An 18209-nucleotide genomic window follows, 5' to 3' on the forward strand; every position below is an offset into this window, starting at 1 on the left:
CTGCAGCTGCAGCTCAGTGACGTACACTTTACTCTAGATTTAGTCTTAATCTTTTTGGCCTTTTATGGAACAAAGCTTTACATTTTGGGCCCAAATAAATCTGACAATAGTCAGAAGTTTTGTTGAGTCCTGTGATGTAATGGTGTGGTTTAACCACAGGGAGGAAGTCTGAGGTAAATCATCACATTGCTGCCTCTCCAGATACAAGACATTCTCTAAACGGTCTTTAATGTTCAGTGTTAAAAGCTTCCTCAAAATCTCCTTCATTTTTTTTTCTCAAAACTTTTCATGAAGGGAAATTTAACAACACTTTGGTGTCAAATCCTTCACCTTTTAGATGATACTTGGGGCTGATTTGACCTCCTTCCTACGCTGGCTAAAAGCCTCCAACATAACATGAAATATAAACATTACATCTCCCTGGTCTCATTTCTCAGTAAGGTCATACCAATAAGTGAATACAGAAAGTATTTATCCAGAAGATATGAACAACCCGGCTATGCCCCTCATATTTATGTTTATTTTATCTGAGAGTTGGCTGACACGGAGAGACATATAGTAGTGTCGGTTTGGAGAACTTGGCACGTGTTTGGATGTGTGAGTGTGTGTGGTTTTTAACGGCACCTCGACAGTATAGCAGGCCTGTGTTGGAGGTTGAAGTGTTTACTCCATATGGAGATGATGGGAGGGGGGAGGAGGGGGCAGATTCAGTTTCCTGATTTCTAGGAACCTCTGAATATCTCCAGCAATTCAAAACCAGCTGTTAACATCTGCCGGGGGGGGGGGGGGGGGGGGAGGCAGGGGGCAGAGCAGCAGCAGCAGCTCCTGAACTCCCCAAAACAGCAGAAATCCAGCAGCAGCTCAAATTCCTCAGGAGTTGTAAAAAAAAAGACGTCCAGTGTTGTTGTGAACATGCTGAGTTTTGCTAATAAGATGAATAATCATCTGCTTTGGACATTTATTTGATCTTAAAGCTTATTTTAAGCTCCACTCTGAATGTGAAGGATTTACACTGAAACACACTGAGCTGGTATTAAATGAAGGAGAAACACTGTGTGTCTGTCTCTGGTCTACAGACAAGTGTTTTCAATTGATCAGGATCAGCATGGATTTATAGGCTACTTGTAGCATTTATATGATTCGATATTTCATATTTTCTCCCTGTGAGGAATATTTTATAATTTTACTGAGGAAGAACCAGTCTGGTTCCAGTCTCCTGAATCACTGTCCACATTTCTGATCTTTTCAGTGATTCATATATGACTGATGATGAGGTGAAACAAAATGACAATTGAATCTGATTAGCGGATCAGTGCCAGAACAATGTGAGTACAGTCTGTGATTGATACTGTAGATCAGAGCCGTCAGATATGCTGAAATATGTTGACTGGAATTCAGAAAGCTACTGGTTTACTGTGTTGGATAAAGTCTATATGTGTCTGTCAATAAGATAAAAACTAACAGGATTTTTGCAGACTAAGACAAATGATTTTTGTTTTTTTTCATCTATGCATATTTTGCATTTAACTCTCAAAGAACAGCATTTATAACCACTATTATAAAAGCTACATTGCTGCTGTCATTAAATCAAATATGTCCAAAATGTCAAAATGCTTCAGGATAAAAAGACATCTCATCTTTCTTTTAGACTTTGGAGGTCATGCAGAAGACGCACACAGCAGGAAAAGCACAGGTGTAAATAATGACATGAATTATTCCTGAAGTCCTGCTATTGTGCACGCTGGCTCACTGTCACACTGTCAAGACTCACAGCGACACCTGAGTAGAGCAGAAGCATTGTTAAAGTGATTAGTAACACCTGCTCGTTCCCTGCTACGACAAGTCAAAACCTCTGCTGTTAAAAAGCTCCGTAACCTTCGTTTATGAGTCTCATAGAAAGGTTTTTTTTTAATCCACTTCTAATTTATCTTAAAACATGGTTGTCACATCTTTTATCTGAACATTTTTCCTTTCTGACTCAGAAGGAAATAAAACAATGTAAGGAAGGGAGCTACAGACGAGAAGATCTAAATGACTTACATGTGACTCATTTGTCACTTTCCTCTTCAGTAAGTCAGTGTGGTTGGTGTTTAACTAAATTGTGTTCAGGTGACAGATATAGTTGGAAATGTACTGTGCACACACACACACACACACACACACACACACACACACACACACACAAGCGCTCCTGTCTGTAGGTGTGTTAACAGTGTGTGTAGTGATGGTGGGTGCAGCAGAAATATGTAATCCAGCCGCTATTTCGGCATTCCAGGAATACTTCCCACAGCTTCTACCAGGAACCAGCAGAGGTCCTCCCCTTCTACACGCACACACACACACACACACACACACACACACACACACACACACACACACGATGCCCGCATGGAAACATGGAAACATGGAAACAGTTTTTTCTGCCTTATTCACTATTAAAACCACTGATCCATTCAATGCTGCAGCTTCGCTAATTTTCCAATATTTTCACAGTTGTTTGCATTGAACCCTGAATGAAAAACTATTTGGAGGTTTCATGACGCATAAAGAAGGAAATGTGGGGGAAAGAATGAGATTCTGCAATCAGAAACACTTTCAGAGCAGCTAATATCACTTCCAGAGAAAATATCACAATCTTGGACTGGAATCTTGCACTTACACTCCCAGTGAGTCATACTAGTCGCTGAAAACTGCAGATCTACTAAAATTACAGCCCAGAACATCAGACACATTGTGCATCATTAATAACGGTGATATTTTGTTTGCCAAATGTTCTGTTCGCTTGAGGAGAAGCAGACCTGACGGTGACTGATACAGATTAACCTACAGTGTTACATGTGTACAGATTCAGCTCAGTACTACAGTCTATCTAATATGTCTGTTTGACTTTTAACTATCAGGATTCCTTAAAAGACATTATGATGCAGCATCAGTAGATTCAGATCAGTAGATTAGTAGATAGTTATTTGTTCACAACTTGTTTTAATTTAATTAATTAATTGGCATTTTTTCCCACCATAAAATATCAGAAAATAGTGAAAAATGCTCATAATAATATTCCAGAGCCAAAGGTGATGGATTCAAATTCCCTGATTTGTCTTTACAACAGTTTAAATCCACAGAGAAATGTAATTATACTGTATGACAACAACAGGCAACAAATCCTCACATTTGACAACTAAAATGTTTTTGCTTAAACAAATGACAGAAACTAATAATTCATTATTAAAGGAGTTGCCAGTGTGTTTTTGTGGATTGATGAGTCTAGGAAAGCTGTCAAGAATGTGTCGACTGGACACGCAATCTGGAAACCAGAAGAAAAATTCCCCACATTTCCACATAGGAGTTTAAAAAACTGTAGAAATGATGTGTGTTGGGAGTTTCTCTGTATGTGAGTTTGGCAGCTGGAAAATATCTGACTCCAGCATATCTCTAAAGGAAACAAAGCCACAATATGTTCAGCCTGCCACAGAGGACTCCCCATGTGTGAGCACATGGTCCCATGTGGTTTCATATGCACACAAGCTTTCTTTTTTCTCCCTTTTCTGGTTTAAAACGTGATCAGAACAGTGATCCTGACTATCTTTGATGCTGGATAGTTTATTTAATCTGTGACAGCAACATAAAAGATGATTTTTCTTACAGAGAAATGCTTCATCACCAATAAAAGTCTGGCAGGATGTGAACTTCCTTTGTTAATGTCAGATTGTCCTCTTTCGTCCATTCATCCTCCCTCTTACACACACACACACACACACACACACACACACACACACACACACACACCAGTTTGGGCGGAAGAGATAGATGGATGGAGAGGTGATGCAAGGACGAGATACACACACACACACACACGCGTGCGCCATCTCAATGATACAGCACCACTGTGGCTCCTCCCCCCGGCGGGGCTCACGTACAATTTCAAACATCACACCACTGCTTTAGCCCCGCCCTCCTGTCAGCCTCATAGAAAATGGTCGGATGTGACTCGAACCTCATAATATTTTTCATGCACTCTCCTTTTTACGCACAGCCGCTGCGTGACTCTGCTGATCCGCAGCCTTTTTACGCACAGATCCAACAACAGTGTGAACTCTCCCACAACCTGTGTCCACAGCTGACTTTTCTTTTGCTGTCAAATAAGGACACAAATAGGAGGACAGGACATGTTTGGGATGTGGAGGGGACTCGCCGGCCTGTCAACATGTTGGTGTCTGCTGATGCTCATTCACTGGTCGCCTCAAGCAGGTAAGAAATGTCATTTCCTGGCTTGTATCTTTCTTACCACACGCAGAGAGAAGGATGCTCCAGTGTTTCGAAGTTTCAGGGCAGTGTCACTGCAGCTGTACATAAAGCTAAAGGTGAATGCATGAATATTTACACGTCACAGCGAATGGAAATCACACATTTATGGTGTTATTCGGGTTTTCACGGCTACAAATGAAAATCTTTCCGTGATGCTCCTGCGCTGAACATGATGTCAAACATTTTCAACAATTGTGATAACTACATTAACCAATAATATAAATTACAATAATATCAGTAATAACAACACTGTGTGGTGTACAATTTCGGCATGAATGGAATTTACGCACAGCAGCTTAATTGGTTTGTTTCGCTCTAAGATGCAGCCGTTCAGCCAATCGCTTTCGCCGGTGGCGCCGGCCGGTTTCAAGTTTCAGATGGGAGGAATAAACGCAGAAACAGACGGTTGTCAACGACACAGGGTGCGGCTAAAAAAACTCCTGCGTCTCTGCATCCGCCCTGCAGCATGCTGGAGGATAAGAGATGCAGGAAAAGCAGATTCAAAGCTGCTGCTGTGTTTGTTTACCCTCCTCAGTTCCATTTATTCCTATTAAAGTAATGACACTCACACACACACACACAAGAGCTTTCAAAGGTTTTATTTAGCTATATGGAATAAATAAATAAATTAATGAATATTTCATACATTCATAAAAACACTGCATATTCCACACAGAAGCAAAAAAATCAAGACAATTAAGCAAAGTTCATTTATATGTCTCCTTTAGAAACAGAAATAACACAAACTGCTTTATGGGAAGAAGTAAAGGAGTTAAAAGGGACAGAAAATAATCTAAAAACTTGCAGAATGAAGTGATCAAACCATAAAATACAAAGTGTAAAATCAAGAGAAAGCCAAAGAAAACATTTTAAACTGTTTGATGATGAGATATTAATAATTATGTTTATTTTTAGCCTCAGTAAGACATTTTCCTTTTTCCTCTGGAGCTCTATAGGAAACCACTCAGTTTCTGGACAGAAAGACAAAGTGAAAAGTCTTCAGCTACATTTTCAGGCAAAAAAAAAACAAACAAAAAGCAACATGATTGAAGGAGTGAACCTAACGCCCTTTAAGACCAACAATGTGCTGAGAATTAACCTGGCTTCAGCCCCATTCTGCCAGCTGCTCTAGTAATCCTCCAATAATCTCAACTCTCCTCCAACAGCTTTTCGGATTAAAACTTGAGTTTTTTTTTCCAGTTAATGGCTCTCACTTCCAGTCATCAGATCTGCCTGGTGTGTGTGTGCGGCAGCATTCACGTGTGTTTTCTGTGTGTGTGTGTATTTGAATGTCTGGCTCTGGTTTGTTTAATGTATTCCTTTGTATTTATCATACTCTTGAAATGAGGCAGAGCCACGGACTGTAGTGAAGAGCACTAAAAGCCACAGATCTTTTTTCTTCTCGGGAGACTAAACTTTGAAGTTGCCATGACTCACTGAGGTCTGAGACGAGTCTTACATGCACCCACTGTGGAGCTTCATCCATCAATCATTCGGAAATACCTCCGACTGTACAATTAGAGAGGCCTTTGTCACTTACACATCTGCATGCTTCAGTGAATTTAACCACAGCGTCAGCAGAGTAGCTGCAGGGGTAAGATACTGACATCAGGTGAAAGCCACAGATAGGAAACGTACAGCAGTTTGATATGTCTGCAGATGATGCCTTCATTAAAAACTTTCTCTGACTCTCTAGGCGCGACGTCTTTAACTAAGATGGTTAGACCGTTTCTTGGCATGTTGGACTACACAGCAGTGTTAATTTACTAGAAGTCCACTGAATTCATCTCAATAAAATAATTCATCTCAATAAAAGTGCAGTCAGATGACTGAGCCAATAAAAACCCAGATCCAAAGCAGAAATGAGTGCTGTCGGTCCTCTTGATGCACATGCATCCTGGTTATTTATTAACTGCCGGCTGTATGTTTGAGTCAATAAACACACCTTTTTGTGAAGGTTTTTAATGTGTGTGTACTGCATGCATGCGCCATAAAAAGACAGGAACGCATTGTTAGTGAACAAAGTCACATGTGATCACAAAGGAGGATTGTTGCCGTGCGGCGTTGTGCTGACAGCTGGTCTAACCTCTTTAGAGTATCTGCCATTCATCCGGTCCAGTCTCTGCTGTCAAACAAGTATTCTTTTTCATGCATTTTGAAGTGAATCATTCACAGTCTGTTGTTTGTTTGAGGTAGTATTCAAATGGCCTTACATGGTAGTGTTATGATCATGCAGTCTGCTGGTTGCCAGGGCCCCCACTGTAGGTATAAATAGCAGAGGCCTGAGATACAGTTCAAACAGGTTTCTCTGTAGGTGTACATGTCAGTAGCTCGTTCTGCTGTTTAAATTAAGATGCAGCAGCAGGATTATGTCAAAAACCTTTAAAAAAAACCTTAAAATTATGTTTAATAGGAACGTCTGCTGTGCTTGACAGATTTGAGGTTTTTAGATATGAGAGGAAACATAATGGTGGCTTTTTGGGGCCAAATTCAACTTATAGGTGCTCAGGACAGAGCAGTGAATAAATAATCATCTTAAACCTGCACGTCTCTCCACGGAGAAGTCTAACTGTAAAGAAGTACAGGAAACTTCATCCTGCTGAACAGTATTCTCAGGAGGCTCATGACCCATTTGTAGAAGCAACAGAGAAGATTAGCTATGGAAAAGGAAAAACATTGGCGTGTATACTTTACAGTTTCCACCCTCAGAGACGAGGTCAGGAGTTTGGAGGTCAAGAAGGGTCAGCGTTTGACCTACTTTTCCTTCTTCTCCTGCGAGTGGAATGAATGAACGTTTGGCAAAGAGGGAAAGTGAGGGAGAGTTGAAGAGAGATACTTGAAATTTTTGTTGTAAATGTGTCAACGCGTATCTACACTCCAAGAACAGCTGGACTCTGCTTTGGAAACTCTGTTCTTGCAATCCTCACTGGCTTCACGCCTTGCCTGCCCGTCATGTGTGGGGGGAGGTTTGTGTGTGTGTGTTAGTGGTTTCCGTGAAAGTGTGAGCGTGTGGGGTAAGCAGGAAGAGCCTCTCAGAGACAGCCAAAAAACCTCAAAACAACTTAATTTCCTCAACAGATACAAAAAAAACAGACATTTTAAAGCAGGAGGGAGTAACAGTATTGGGAAAGCATCCTTTCCTAATTTTACAAGCATCTGAAACTCAGAATGACTCAATTGTAACTGGTCAGACCTGTACTGTACCTCTTCCACTCATCCACCAAGCTGACAGACTTCCTTGTGTTTTGAGTCTCCGCCTCTGTCTGTGGGTCACTGTGGTGGTGATGCTGCAATGAGGAATGCCACACTGGGACCAATCAGCAACTGGTGGTGTGATTGTTCAACTCCTCCCATTGCTATTGTCTTAAAGGGATAGTCTGACTGACATTACTCCGGCCTCCAGGTCACAGGAGAGACCGGCGGTGCAGAGGTGACGGAGGATGCCGCGCTGCGCTCGCTCAAGAGTGTGTGAACGGTCGGCCTGCGTCGGTTGATGTTGATGTCCTCTCTGTTATGGCGGCATGTTCACTGAGGTGTGATTGGCTCGGGGCAAAATCCTAAAATAAACCAGGGTCAATGAGAGGTCAAAGGTTTAAACCTCAGGCCGAGCAGTGAAGCTGTTTCCACTTAGATGACAAACTGAGAACTGAGAATAGTTTGACCTGAACGGTTTCAAACCACAGTAACAGATGTGTGTTCGGGGTAAATTTTGATGTCTTTTCACATCAGTAACAGTAATATTTACTACTACTGAGGATACACCTGCACAAGATGAACAGTTTTACATTTGATCAACATTTAAAGTACATTAACAGAACATGTCATTTGTGGGTCTTTCTGTCTGATGAGTGGAAATTTCTACCAAAGCTGCATCATCATCACCTTTTTGTAGAGAATCTAATGTCTTTTTTAAAAAATCTGTTTCCTCCCCTCCCATTCTTTGTTTTATTCTGTTTGAAGTTCTGTTTGTGTTCATGGGTGTGTTTTAGGGAAATGAAAGAAAGAAGGGTTGACTAACTGTTGATGGTGTGAAGAAAGGGTTTCCCATGTCCACATACTTTATTTAGTCCTCCATCCCAACCGTTTATCATCACAGGACCTATCATTTATTATCTTTATCTCATGTATTCTAACCCACGGCAGAGGTAGTTTTTGAGTCTATATATGTCTTTGAAGCCAAAGACAAATTTCCATATGAGTGCACAATAAAGATTCTATTCTATTCTTATTCTTTACATAAAAAGTATTATAACTTAATTTCTTGTTCTGACATGATTCAGGGAAACACACAGTGTTGTTATTCTTAATCTCCTCTGAGTTAAGCAAAGAGTAAAAGGTGAGGCGTTCACACCGTCAGTTATCTGTATTTGATTGTAATTTTTTGTCCTGTGTGTAATTTTCAGTTAAACATCAACCTCACAAGGAAATCTGTTTTTTTGTGTGTTGACACAAGCTCACGTTACTGCGAGGGGGTCACGAGCATTTTAAATTGAGCAATTGAGCTTGTGGTGTTAATGTAACTCAGCAGCGAGTCTCATGTCACCCTGAATGAACTCTCTCCTTTTTTTTTATGACTTGCAGATGCAGCGTACACATGCAGCTCCAGTCAGTTTAAGTGTGGAAATGGGAGGTGTATCACCAGCAACTGGATTTGTGATGGGACGGACGATTGTGGTGACGGAACAGATGAATTACCTGCAAGCTGTGGTGAGTTATTTTATCACTTAGGGCCTAAGACTATTTGTAAATAAAATTAAAATGCAATAAACGGGAATATGGCTACAACTAATGATTATGGTTTTTTTTGGGTGGGATTCATCTGACTATTGTTTTCTTAATTAATAAATTAATAGTTTCAGACACACATTAATAAAGCTGCTGTTTCCAGAAGGATGTGATTATTCAGTTCACAGTAAACTCTTAACTGTAGTCACAGTGTTATCTCTCTGTTAATACATGAAATCACTTGAGTCATTCTTCTATTTTCTGTCCTCAGCGGTTAAAACCTGTCCGCCAACAAAGTTCAACTGTGGACCTCCCATGAACCAGTGTATACCAAAAGGCTGGCACTGTGATGGCAAAGCTGAATGCAACAACGGGGCTGATGAGAGAAACTGCAGTAAGTTTTATGTATTTAAAGTATTTCACACTTTGAACAACATCACAAATAATACAAACTCAATAAATAAAAACCAGGCAACTTTGTAGAGGAAGACACTGATTTTGCCTACAGAAGTATAGTGTCTTATAGGAATTCATTTAATTTAAGATAGGTTAAGACAAGATAAACTTTATTGATCCCTCACAGAGTAAAATGAACTGTCACAGCAGGATAAGGAAGCACAAGAGTAGATGTGTAGTATAGAAATGAAAATAAAAAGGAAGTTGCAATAAATAATTAAATACATAAAACTGTCCTTGAAAGGTTTGTGTCTGCAGATAGGAGTGTTAGCAGCATGGAGAAAGCTGCCAAAACCAACAAACAATCCTGATGTACAGTTAATAAATGTAAATATGGTATTTAGAAATAAACATAAGGTTATGAGAACCTCAATAACTCCACTGATGTGTTGTTGTTGGTTAGTGTGGATCCAGCTTCATCATCACATTAACTCCTCTCTTCTCCACCTACTGTCTCACCGCAGCGGCCAAACAATGCAGGACTGACGAGTTTCGCTGTGCCAACGGCCAGTGTATATCCAGAACCTTTGTTTGTGACAGCGACAACGACTGTTCAGACGGCTCAGATGAGGCTTCCTGCCCCAAACCCACGTGCAGCTCTCGTGCCTTCCAGTGCAACAACTCCATGTGCGTGCCGGCTCTCTGGCGCTGCGACGGAGACCAAGACTGTGCCGACGGGTCTGACGAATGGCCGCAGAACTGTGCTGGACATCAGCCGGAGAAGAAGGCGGCGTCCTGCAGCGCCCATGAATTCCAGTGTGCAAATGGAGAGTGTATCCACGGCAGCTGGCACTGCGATGGAGGCATGGACTGCCTGGATCGATCCGACGAGGTCAACTGCAGTGAGTCGGCTTTCTTGGCTAGCTTTTCTTATTCTATGCATCTCCTGTTTTCCACTGATGAATCTTCATACTGAGAGTTCACTTTAATAGAAAACTGAGCCTAACAAATGTTGCCTATTCATGCTTGATCATAGAAAACATCCTGCACATACTGTGTATCATCAGTTTTGATGATATATCATGTCATTCTTCCTCTCGCTCTCGCTCTCTCTCTGTCTCACTGTCACTCTATCCTGTTTTCATCCATTTGTCTTCTTCTTCTAGGTCGTGCTACTTGTCGCCCAGATGAGTTCCAGTGTAATGATGGTACCTGTATCCACGGCAGCTTCCAGTGTGACAAAAAGCACGACTGCAGGGATCTCAGTGATGAGATTGGCTGCCACAAAGGTGACTCTCACAGAGATCCACTCTACTTCACTCAGTTGTCTTATACCTTTAGATTACAGTTAAATTTATACTCTCTTGCTCTTCTCCATAGAAAATGTTTGTGAAGGTCCTACTATGTTCAAGTGTCGCAGCGGGGAGTGTATCAGCATGGAGAAGGTGTGCAACAATCAGAGAGACTGCAATGACTGGTCAGATGAACCTGTCAAAGAGTGCAGTAAGTACAACCTTCCTGTACATTTTTATGACAGCGTCTTTTCCACTCTTGTGTCCACAATGTACTGCAAAACTGCTCAGAAAAACTGGCAAAAAGGGAGGTGTATCAGAGTTTGGGAATACTTTTAGCCCCATAACTGCTCTGGGAAAAAGAAAAACCACATCATAGCCTGGAAAATAAAACAGCTAGCCATGTAGCCCTGGCTGACTGGCCTAAATAGTTTGTGGTTTGTATGAGTCCACCTACAATTTGAAGCACCAGTAGGAAAGTGGATGTCATGAATACTGCTTGAAAGCTCTGTGTATCTGGTCCCCACAGACACCAATGAGTGTTTGACCAGAAATGGCGGCTGCTCCCATTACTGCAACGATCTGAAGGTTGGCTACAACTGTTCCTGCCCTGCTGGATACAGCCTGAAGATGGACAAGAAAACCTGTGGAGGTGAGAGGAGGAAATCAGACGTTTGCAGCGTCTTTACGTTAAAAGAATGAAAAACAGAGATAAAACATTTACTCTCACTCTATTTTAGAAGTAGGCCAGTAACCAACTTTGGATCTATTTCAAGAAACAATGCTTTAAAACATGACTTTGTGAGAAACGTTTCCAATTCCCCAACTGCTATTTTTCCAATTGACCTTCCGATCCTCCACCTGCAGACATTGATGAATGTGCTGAGCCGGACATTTGCAGTCAGATCTGCATCAACCTGCCAGGCAGCTACAAGTGTGCCTGTGAGAAGGGTTATGAGATCGACCCTGTGACTAAGACATGCAGAGCTGAATCAGGTAATCCCTGCTCAAAATTTACCCCTTAAAGTAGAGTACAAGTCTCATCTGACAATAGCTGAACCGATTTCCTCTTTTTCTCTTCTCTTCTTTCTCCTCCAGGCACTGTGCCCACCCTGTACTTCACAAACAAGCACGAGGTGAGGAAGATGACGGTGGACCGCAGCGAGTACGTCCGTCTGATCCCCCAGCTGAAGAACGCGGTAGCTCTGGACATGGACATGCCTAACAAGATGCTCTTCTGGTCGGACCTTTCCCTGAAGAAAATCTACAGGTTAGAAATACTCAGAAACTTTATTAAATTAAGTGTTTGGTCAAACGTGCTTCAGCAGAGAATAAAGTGGAATCATGAGGTTCAAGACCAGTGATTGTTGAGATGCCGGTCAAGATTAATAAAGATTACCTTGTGAGTGAGAGACTGTGATATAGGCCAGACTGCGGATGAAATGATATCTGCCTCTAAAGTAAAACTCTCCACCCTCGTCTTCCTCTCGACAGCTCCAAGATAGACGTGGCTCATAACTCCTCTCACCATACTGTAGTAGTTGGCAGCAGGATTGAGGCCCCGGAGGGTATTGCGGTTGACTGGATCCATGGCAACATCTACTGGACTGACAGTGTTTTGAAGACTATCTCTGTGGCAACGACAGATGGCGGTAAGAGGAAGACCCTCATCACAGAAAACCTGGAGAAGCCGAGAGCCATCGCAGTGGACCCAGTAAAAAAGTGAGTCAGGTTAAAGTTGTGTTTTAAATGACTTGTAAAAGTTTAAAAGTTCAACTGCATCTTTTGACAGATTGTCTTTGGGATCATGATTCCAGTTTTCATGTATTTTCATGTTTCCTCTTCAGCTTCATGTACTGGACAGACTGGGGCGAGGAGGCTAAGATAGAGAAGAGCGGTTTGAATGGAGCTGACCGCGTTGCCTTGGTAACAGACAACATTGTGTGGCCCAGTGGCATCACCCTCGGTAAGCAGAACGCAATGAACACATTAAATGACAGCAGTTCAATCTGTATAATACATACAGCTTTAATAACAACATGTTAAATCCTCATATGTTTCGTCCTGTGTCTGGACAGACATGGTCAACCAGCGTCTGTACTGGGTGGACTCCAAGATGCACACTCTCTCCAGTATTGACGTGAATGGAGGGACAAGACATACTCTCATTTTCAGCGAGGAAAAGCTCTCCCACCCCATGTCTCTGGCTGTCTTTGAGGTTAGTTATGAAGTTATATAGTCGGCTTTTCCCTTGATGAAAAAATGTCAATAAAGGTTATTAAAGGAGATGTTATCACAGAAATGTGCATTGTGAGCATTATCCAGCTAAAATGTTTTAAAGTATAAAGAAAGAGCTTTAACTGCTGAGGGTGCACTTTATTCCCTATATATTTGGATCAGTATTGCTAATTCTTAATGAGACTTTATGATTAATTCATTAGTAGTTGAGGAAATTATTTAATGTTGTTGAATTGTATTGTTTCTCTTTTTAACAGGAGAAAGTGTTTTGGACGGACATAAGCAACAGTGCTGTCTACGCTGCCAACCGTCTGACTGGAAAGGACATCACCGAGCTGGCAGCGGACCTGGACCAGCCAGAGGACATCGTACTGTACCACAACCTCAAGCAACCAATCGGTAGAGCAACGCCGCTAAAATCAAGAACTATCAACTAACAAACCATAGAGGCCATATCACATTTTCTAATCCTTTCTCTTTTATTATACGCATCTTTCTCTCTTGTAGGTACGAACTGGTGCAGTAAGAGCAACAGTATGAATGGAGGTTGTGAGTTTATGTGCCTCCCTGCCCCTCTGATCAACCAGCACTCTCCTAAATACACTTGTGCCTGTCCTGACCACATGACCATGGGACCTGACATGAGGAAATGTGTGACAAGTAGGTGTCCCCTGCACTTGGCACTACAAATGAACTGAAAATTATCACAGAGTCACGATGGTAACCCTTATTTTTACTTTCCTGGCAGGCCCAGTTGCCCCTCCTGCTAAAAACAAAACTGGTACAACCCTCCCGCCAAAGGCTCCCAACAAGCCTACCACACCCAGTCAGCCTACCACTACGACGACAACTACTGCAACTACAACCACCACCACCACCAGAGCTACCAAAAGGCCCACAACTACCTCAGCTATTTTGCCCCAGGAGCCAAAAGTCTCCTCCACGCAGAGCGCACAAGAACCTGCTGCTACTGGTCAAGGTACAGGAAGCAGCAAAGAATCAGTTTTATCAACGCGATGTACTGATGAAGTAATTAAAATCTATCTGCAACAGAGAATAGTTTTACCTGAGACACCTCTTAACAATGGAAAAAAGGGAGGCTGGGTTTAAAATGTTTTTAGCCACGCTAGCTACCACGCTAAGTCATTACCAACAGAATTAACTGTGATATCTTTGGTGAACCCTTAACTTTTCATCTAGTGGGTTAAAATTTTAATTTGTTCAATATTTTCAATTCAATTTAAACTTCAAAAGACAGTTCATGGGGGTCCGTAGCGTAAAAAAATGCATGAAAAAAAAAAATGAATGAATACACAAAATTTGTGACTAAATACATGCAAAACTAATGACATTCCCATCAGCTTCGTTTTTCTTTCTTTGGGTTTAGTGCTAATTAAGATGGTGAGCATAATTAACATTTTACCCAGTCATCATGTTAGCATTGTCTCTCAGAGCATGTTAGCATGCGGACATGCTCTGAGTATTGTTGCTATGGTTACCTGCTTATAATGAGCTCTATACTACTCTCATATTTGTAGCTAGTTATCTTATTTTAGTGTTAAGACTTGAAACAAGGGTAAAAAACTAGCCTGGCCTCCCAGCTCCTCTAAAGCTCACTAATTAGCACAAATAGAATAAAAATCAAAGTGTAAAAAAGACACATTGTGGTTTTATGGCTTCACTATGTGCTGGACTATTTCTTGGCCGGGTGCAGTGTCTCAGCTGGTTGCTAAGCTAAGCTAACTGTTTACTGGCTGTAGCTTCATGTTTATCGTAGACAGGCGTGAGTGGTATCGATATTCTCATCTATCTCTCAGAAAGACAGTGAATAAGTGTATTTCCCAAAATGTCTTTGAATATCAAAGAAATATAACATAAACATTTTGCTCTCTGCTTTTTCAGCTAACAACAGGTACGCAGCCATGCCCGCAGAAGCCGAGTCGTCCCACTCTATCGCTCTCTACATCGTGCTGCCGATAAGTAAGTTCCACATTTGCAGCTTCACTCTGTGCATCTGTCAAACACCTCAGCCTGCCCCACTCACTCACACTTTGTAATTCAAATGGCTGTTTCACTACTTCCTTGTAGTGGTCATGTCCCTGCTGGTGTTTGGAGCAGTGCTGCTGTGGAGACACTGGCGTCTGAAGAACACCAACACCATCCACTTTGACAACCCCGTGTATCAGAAAACCACTGAGGATGAGGTGCACATCTGCAGGAACAGCTCTGACGGCTACGTTTACCCTCAGGTATCTTCACTTTGATGCCAAGTCACTTATTATTATTATTATTGAATATTCTTCCTTAAAATGCACCATAAGTATGTAGTTTGCTCATTCAATGTTATGTTGTTTTTTTTTGCAGAGGCAAATGCTGAGCATGGATGACGTGGATGTCGCATGACCCAAAGATGAAGAAGGCGTTAGTTTTATTTGAAGTGATTTTTTTTTCTCTGATGTAAAGGTGAAGCAACAAAAGCCATTTTTTTCTACTGCTGCTGCTTATAACAGCCCCTTACCTCCCTGGTGACCTCATTTTGTGGCTTATGTTTCTGACCTCAGCAGTGTGCCGTCCAAGTCTAAAGGGAGAACTGAAAAAAAAAAAGAAATAGAAATGAAGACATAGTAGAGCATAACTGCAGGAAGCCACAAAATGGTTTCAGAAGATGACGTTCTTAATCCCAGAGCTTTGATTCTTTTTGAAGCCGAACCTGAAAATTGTCTATCTCAGCATTCTGTCATTTTGAAAGATGCAGATGCTTTCTTACTTTGTCATTACCTAAAGAAATGTAACAAGTCTCATTTGCAAGTTAAACTTGAAAAGCCTGATCTGTGCCTTCCACCCACACACTGGTAGTTTAGTTAAGTTTTTCGGGTGTACGAACATGCCTTACTGACCTTCCAAACCAGTTTCTGTGGTATTTAATGCCAGATAGTGCTTTAGCCCTCAGTGGGATGGCCTTCATAATTACTCTGTGGCTTTTCTCTTCTCTTGGGTATAGAGTTTTGTTGGCTCTCATATCAGAGGCATTTTTTTTTTCACTATTATCATCCATTATAGTTTGGCTCAAACTTAAGTCACATGTTAATCACTACCATCATTTTTTTTCCCCTTTTGTGACCAATCTATAAATAAGGTTTCAGAGTATGGAAGTCACAGATGGTTTACATTGTGAATAGAAAAGCTGCTGAATTTTCTGAAGTTAACCAAAATGAAGAATATGTTCATTTGTAAATGAACAAAGAAGTAAAAAGTGATTGTAAGTGATTGCTTATCATAACACTGTAAATAGTCTGTGTACATATTTTGTAAAACACTCTTAAGTTCACTTTGGTGTTGCCTTTTTACAATTGTAAATTTTAATCAAGAAATATTGTAAATATATAAGAGATTCTTTAATTTATTTATGGAAATATACAAGAGGTTTTAAGATTGTTGACATCTGGCTGTAAATACAGTGATACTATATATCGGCACCAACCAACCACGGTGAATTGTTTTTGTTCCAGCCAGGCCAGTCTAACCTTTACATTGTACAGCTGTTATTTAACACGTTCAATCAAACCTTTGAACACCTGCTCAGCTCTGTGTGTACGACAGACATCCTGTCTGAGTCAACAGTGTGCTTCATGTTACAGAGAAGCTCTGAAGAAAGTCTCTTTGTTCTTCACACCGATTTTTGTTTCCTTTTCGGTGCGAATTTACATAATTTATTTTGCTTCTTTGCCTTTTTATTAGTATGATGTTTTGTTTTTATTGTAACATTAAGGCACATACTGTAATGTGCAAAGTACGATGTTCTCCGCCACAAAGGAATGTATGTACACATCTGTAGGACTGACGCACAGCAGCCTGTTTGTTAATGCACATTGTTCATTTTTGGTTGTTTTGGTCTTTTTTTAAATAAAAAAAATAGGTTTACAACTTTTTCTTGTTAATGTGGATCAGTTTTACACTCAGTCAATGTTGTATCTTGACTGAGATAAACTGGGACATATGAGAAAAGACACTGTCTCATCCAATTCAAGCTTGGTAATTAGATTTTGATAGAACATGAGAGCCAAGCACAAGATGTTTTCTAAAGCTCTCCCCCGACAAAACTAATTATTCTTAAACTGGGTGCAATGGGTATAATACAATCTTGTATGTTGCCTGGAAACGTTACCATCACTCTCCGTCTACAACACAACATGCACACAGAGTGTATGAGCGCTGAAACGAATTGCCATCGGACTCTTGTCCTTCCTCTCTGTCTTTGCTCTTGTACCTCCGTCAACTTAAACAAACATATATCCCCTCATTTGAATCATCCGCTGCTCTCACCTGTTAGTTTTGTTTGAATACAACATTTAGTGCCATGAATTTTAGATGATATCCAAATGAATAAACTTCCACTCTTTTCCATTTATTATGAGGTGCAGAGACAGCTATCTGGTTCACTTACAGCAGAAAATAATGAATGCTTTATATATAATATACTTTTTCATTAGGAATTACTCAGAATATCAACGTTTTTTTCTGCAGATCAAAGGGGAAAGTTTTTGCTACTAAGACATTTTTATTCTAGTCATGTAATTTAAACAACTAAAGATGATATGAACAATTTCCATTCTATTTCTGTTTTTCTGTCATCATGTTTTCCTCATGAGATCATGTGAAATCCAACAAAAAATGTGTTGTTTTAACATGTAGACACATAACCCATTATATAAAAAAAGAGGGACATCAAATCATCTAAGGCCAAAAAGGCCGTGCTGTTTGAATAATCTGAGATGGCCTGACCCACCCATAAAAGCAAACAGCCATCATCCTCTCACTAATAAACCGCTGCCATAATTCATGCTTATGCACAGTTTCATTATGAGGAATTGGTGAGTAATAATAATAATAAAAACCAGGATATAAATCATGTCTGGGTGAGGACAGAGACTGGAGGAGCAGGTTTTTCATGCCAGAGGCGACGGCGTTTCCAATGTGTCAACTTAAAAAGACGTGTGTGTATCTATGTTTGACATCACAGACGGGCCGTGTTCAAGAACACGCAGCACCACCATCCACTCGAGTCCCTGAGAAGCTTTGCTATGTTGTCTGTCAGGAACCGAGATCCACATTCCAGTGTGAAGGACTCCACACCCAGCAGTATCACATCTGATGATGATGATGATCTAGTTCTGTGCATCCACTTTACTTCACTTCACTTGACATTTGATGATAAGGTCATTTCAGCCACTAAAGGGGCTAATTGCATCTAAA

The 18209-nt window shown here is 40.9% G+C and overlaps 1 protein-coding gene across 1 annotated transcript; it reads left to right on the forward strand.

Moving 5' to 3' along the window:
- The first annotated feature begins 3872 nt into the window (after positions 1 to 3872).
- Positions 3873 to 16880, forward strand: ldlrb (low density lipoprotein receptor b). The gene is made up of 18 exons (XM_044346360.1): positions 3873 to 4248; positions 8887 to 9012; positions 9302 to 9424; positions 9951 to 10328; positions 10593 to 10715; positions 10807 to 10929; positions 11248 to 11370; positions 11586 to 11714; positions 11817 to 11988; positions 12213 to 12440; positions 12566 to 12684; positions 12797 to 12936; positions 13214 to 13355; positions 13464 to 13616; positions 13705 to 13935; positions 14859 to 14936; positions 15045 to 15205; positions 15321 to 16880. Exons 1-18 carry the CDS (start codon positions 4167 to 4169, stop codon positions 15357 to 15359), a joined length of 2670 nt encoding a protein of 889 aa, XP_044202295.1. The 5' UTR covers positions 3873 to 4166; the 3' UTR covers positions 15360 to 16880.
- Positions 16881 to 18209: the final 1329 nt, after the last annotated feature.

The sequence above is a fragment of the Thunnus albacares genome, chromosome 3 (assembly GCF_914725855.1).
Source record: "Thunnus albacares chromosome 3, fThuAlb1.1, whole genome shotgun sequence".
In the NCBI taxonomy this organism is placed as follows: domain Eukaryota; kingdom Metazoa; phylum Chordata; class Actinopteri; order Scombriformes; family Scombridae; genus Thunnus; species Thunnus albacares.